This window comes from Populus nigra, chromosome 3 (assembly GCF_951802175.1).
Source record: "Populus nigra chromosome 3, ddPopNigr1.1, whole genome shotgun sequence".
NCBI classification, from domain to species: Eukaryota; Viridiplantae; Streptophyta; class Magnoliopsida; order Malpighiales; family Salicaceae; genus Populus; species Populus nigra.
Window position 1 is genome coordinate 5,385,477 of NC_084854.1, and position 4,255 is coordinate 5,389,731.

The 4,255-nt window shown below is 33.1% G+C and overlaps 1 protein-coding gene across 1 annotated transcript; it reads left to right on the forward strand.

The window, feature by feature from the left end:
* The first annotated feature begins 599 nt into the window (after positions 1-599).
* LOC133689033 (uncharacterized protein At3g28850) lies at positions 600-2,205 on the forward strand. Its single transcript, XM_062108738.1, has one exon. The coding sequence runs from the start codon at positions 724-726 to the stop codon at positions 1,945-1,947; it is 1,224 nt and encodes a 407-aa protein (XP_061964722.1). The 5' UTR covers positions 600-723; the 3' UTR covers positions 1,948-2,205.
* Positions 2,206-4,255: the final 2,050 nt, after the last annotated feature.

The following is a 4,255-nucleotide window of genomic DNA, read 5'->3' on the forward strand; positions in this document are numbered from 1 at the left end:
GCTTGAAATTACTTCATTTTAGAATCCATCTTAATGATAGTTACAAAATGAAAGTAGATTTTTTAAAAGAATAATGTATAAGAAAATAAATAACAATAAAAGACAGAAAGACAGAGGATAAAAACATAAAACTAAATAACTAACAAAATGAAAGTAGATTTTTTAAAAGAATAATGTATAAGAAAATAAATAACAATAAAAGACAGAAAGACAGAGGATAAAAACATAAAACTAAATAACTAAATCTGTATTTTACATTAAAATACTCTAAAAAAAAATAAAAGCAATGCAAAGTACAATAATGTTTGTAATGAATCATCGATTCGTTGTCGGGAAATTTAATGCACATAAAATTTCCCGGTTTCGCAGAATCTATTACGAATAGGCCAAAAAGAAGATTTTTTGCAACTTTCTAAAGGACCTAATTGCAAGCATATTACAAAAATTGGGCAAACAAAGAAACATAGGAAACGTATGCACACTGAAAGAGATTACGGAAACTCACGAGGGCTTCCTAACAAAACAATAAAAACATTCGAAAATTTCGACCGTTGGGCCCGTAGTTGCAGACAAGACACTGGGTAACGGTTAAGTTCTAAAGAAAAGAAAGAACATCCCCCACTAACTTGCTTATACTATCTCTTTCAAAACTGCAAAGCGATTGAAGAAACCACCAGAGACAGAAACAAACAAAGTAGAGCGAACCCCACAAAATCAGTAGCAATGGGGTGTGTTTCTTCAAAACTGTTCAAGAAAGAACTCCGTCAAGAAATCAAATTCAACAATGGTGGACGGTGTGTTAACCACGTGGTCTCTCTCACTTCTTCAACTTATGGTGCTCTCAAACTTGATTGCAACAATCAACAACCACCACAACAAGAACAAAAACAAGAACCCATCAAAGAAATTGCGGAAGAGAGTAAGATAATGCAACAAAGATCGCCAACAAAAGAAGAGCCAGAGGTTATCAACACATGGGAGCTAATGGGGGATCTTGAGGAAGGTGTACCTGCTTTAAATCAGACCAAGAGAAGTCCAAAGTCAAGGGTTTTACGTCGTGGGTTTGCTGATTTGGATGTTAGGAGTCCACTGAAGTTCTTGAATCAAATTGGGTCTCCAAGAAAAGCGAAAACTTTTGGTGGAAAAGAAAACAAGGTAAAGAGATCATCAGATTTTAGCCCTAAACCAGTTTTAAGAGCCAGCAATTCTTCAGGGAATTCGTCCAAGGCAGTTTTGAGATTGAGTTATCCAGTGAAAGGGTCTCCGGTTGGGGATAAAACAGAAAGTTTTAGAAGCGAATCTGGAGTTTCGCCGAAGAGGAGGAGGAGTTTTAGTCCTCTGTTTGATCCAGAACTTGTTGCATTGTATGAGAAAGAGCTGTCTGAAGAAGAAGAACAAATCAAGAGGATAATTTTGCCAAGTTCAAGAACCAAAAAAGTAAAGGATTTGCGAGATTTGGAATCTATCCTTCAGTCTTTCGAACAAAAATGTCCGCCTGGAGGGGAAAATAAGGTCGTGATTTACACTACTACATTGAGAGGAATTAGAAAAACATTTGAGGATTGTAACACTGCGAGATCAATTATTGAGTCACATCATATTCACATTGTTGAAAGAGATGTTTCCATGGATTCGGGTTTTAAGGAGGAATTAAGGAGGCTAATGGGAACAAAAGAAGTCAAAGTTCCACTTGTGTTTGTTAAAGGGAGGTTAATTGGTGGTGCTGACCAAGTGGTAAAGTTGGAGGAGGAGGGAAAGTTGGAGATTTTGTTTGATGGAATCCCGAGAGGGCTTGCCGGAGGATGTGAAGGGTGTGCTGGGGTTAGGTTTATGATGTGTGTGCAGTGTAATGGGAGCTGCAAGGTTTTGGATGAGATGCAGAAGAAGATGGTTAGATGTGGTGAGTGCAATGAGAATGGGCTGATACAATGCCCTATCTGTTGCTGATTGAGTTTAATGAGGTGTGTATGGCATTTATCTAACCTATTGAATTGATTTTGGGATTGTGAGGTTTTGGCTACGTTTGGTAAATTCTTGTGATACCTTGTCAGGAATGAACATAGATTTTCTTCATGATGTTCCTTTGTTGAAATACTGGAGGTACTAAAGCGGGGTTTAGGCCTCTTGTCAGATTGACTTCTTGTATTTCTGGATATTAGTTGCTTAATTTACTAATGTATTTATATTTCATGAATTCCTTAGAAATTCATTGCTCCATTAAGCTCTAAATCTTACTTCGTTAAACAAGCGAATCGTATGCCACTCTGTTTTGTGCACCATTTTTATCACTGTAGAGTAACTTTGCAATTCAATTGGTTCTAAAGCTGCTTTGTTTTATTCAATGTTGTAATGGTTAGGATAGCTATTTTTTTCACTTCCAATTTGTTTCTATGATATGAAATCCAAATGCCATCCGTGTAAAAGCTGGCGTAGGGTTATTCGGTGGCTTGCCTCGTTCACCGATGAGAAAGACGTTACAAGAAAGAAAATGGTTGTCGGGGCTTCTAGAACTCAAGTTTCTGAGAGAAATTTTGTCCCGCAAAAATTTTTAACCGCTGCTTCCACTTTGCGTAGTGCTAACAGAATCACTGTTACTGGAATCATTCATTCTTTGTGATTTTTTTTTGAAAAATGACAGTTACAAGAAAGTTTTAAGGGAAAGACAGAGTTTGCAAAAGTTTTGGAGAAATGATATAGATTGAAGAGATTCACTATTCTGAATCATGTTTTTTAATATAAAATGTAATTTTGAATCATGGTTACAATAAATATATAATTTTTCATCTTTTTTTCATGTTCGTCACTCCTATAGAGGAAAAAACCCTAAGAACCTAAAACACCCATAACAAAACCAGCTTCCAATTGCCCAAAACAACCTCCAATCCTTTATTAAAACACCATAATCATTTTCTTCTTGTCCCCATGAGTCTTTCTACTGTTTTTTTTGTTGTTACAAATCACCGATCCAAACTTGTGGTGACAGCCTCCTCGCCGCCATAATCGGTGGAACCCGAACCTAAACATCAAAAAATCAAGGTATAACAATTGTATTGTCTTTTAGTTTTATTGATTTTATTATTAAATTAATAAATTTGAAGTTTTGATTTATAATTATTTGTGTTGTGTTTGATAATTAGATTTTTTTTTTATGTTGAGATAAATTTGGGTTTTCAATGTTGTAATTATATGTTTTTAATACAATTGATGTTATTTATGAAATCAATTAGGTTTGAATTAAAGAAATTAGAGTTTAAATTGATTGTTGGGTTACTTGTTATATTTAATAATATTGTTTGAATTTAGATAAATTTTATTTTAATTGATGCAATTAGATAGACTTTTAATCAATTGATGTTATTAATAAAGTTATGGTTAAGATTATAGCAACTAGCGTCGAAGTTGAATTTTGATAAAAATTATCGTAATTAGAGATTTTGTTCAATTGATATCATTTAGTTTTTAATTGATGCAATCAAATATGTTTTCATTGATATTATTAAGGTCAAAATAATAGCAATTAGGGGTTGCACTGAATTATGAGATAATTTTTTTGATGAAATGAGTATTCTTATTTTATAGAAAATGTTTTCAAACTTTTTTATGTTGTGTAATTATGATGGTATTATTGTTCCTGATATGAATAATAATATCACTTATACTAACGGAAGTATTATGTTCTTGAATGCTGCTAAAGGCATGTCATTTGAAGATACTAAAAAAGTTACATATAAAAGACCTGGGTTGAGTTATAATGATGTTGAAATAAATATCACTTGGAGATTTCTTGTTGGGAAGCATCAGTATTTTCTGATATTGATTGCATGTTATGAGGATTTTAGAAATATGATGGAATTATTTGTCTAAAGTGGAACGAACATGATGGAGTAGTTGATCTAAACTTAGCAGCTCAAAATGAACATGATGGAGTTGCATGTGAGTAGTCGACCTAAACTTAGTATCTCATATAATATATATACTCATATTTTCTCGGCTACTTAGACAATGATCGCATTCAGCTGGTACTGGTATGTCTAGGATATTGGAAGACAAAGTTATGAAAATTTAATTAAAACTGCATATTATGATTAATGGAGGTATGACTTCTCTGAATCTAGCGATAATAAAGATGAGGATATCATGAATTTAGTTAAAATATCGATGATGATAATGATAATGATGATAAGAAATTTGATAAAAATAAACATTCTTATGATGAGAATTACCAATATGGCAATATAAAAACATTTTTTTCTAA

What these genes read in the sequence shown, in the direction of transcription:
- LOC133689033 (XM_062108738.1), top strand. Translation starts at nt 724, where the DNA reads ATGGGGTGTGTTTCTTCAAAACTGTTCAAGAAAGAACTCCGTCAAGAA.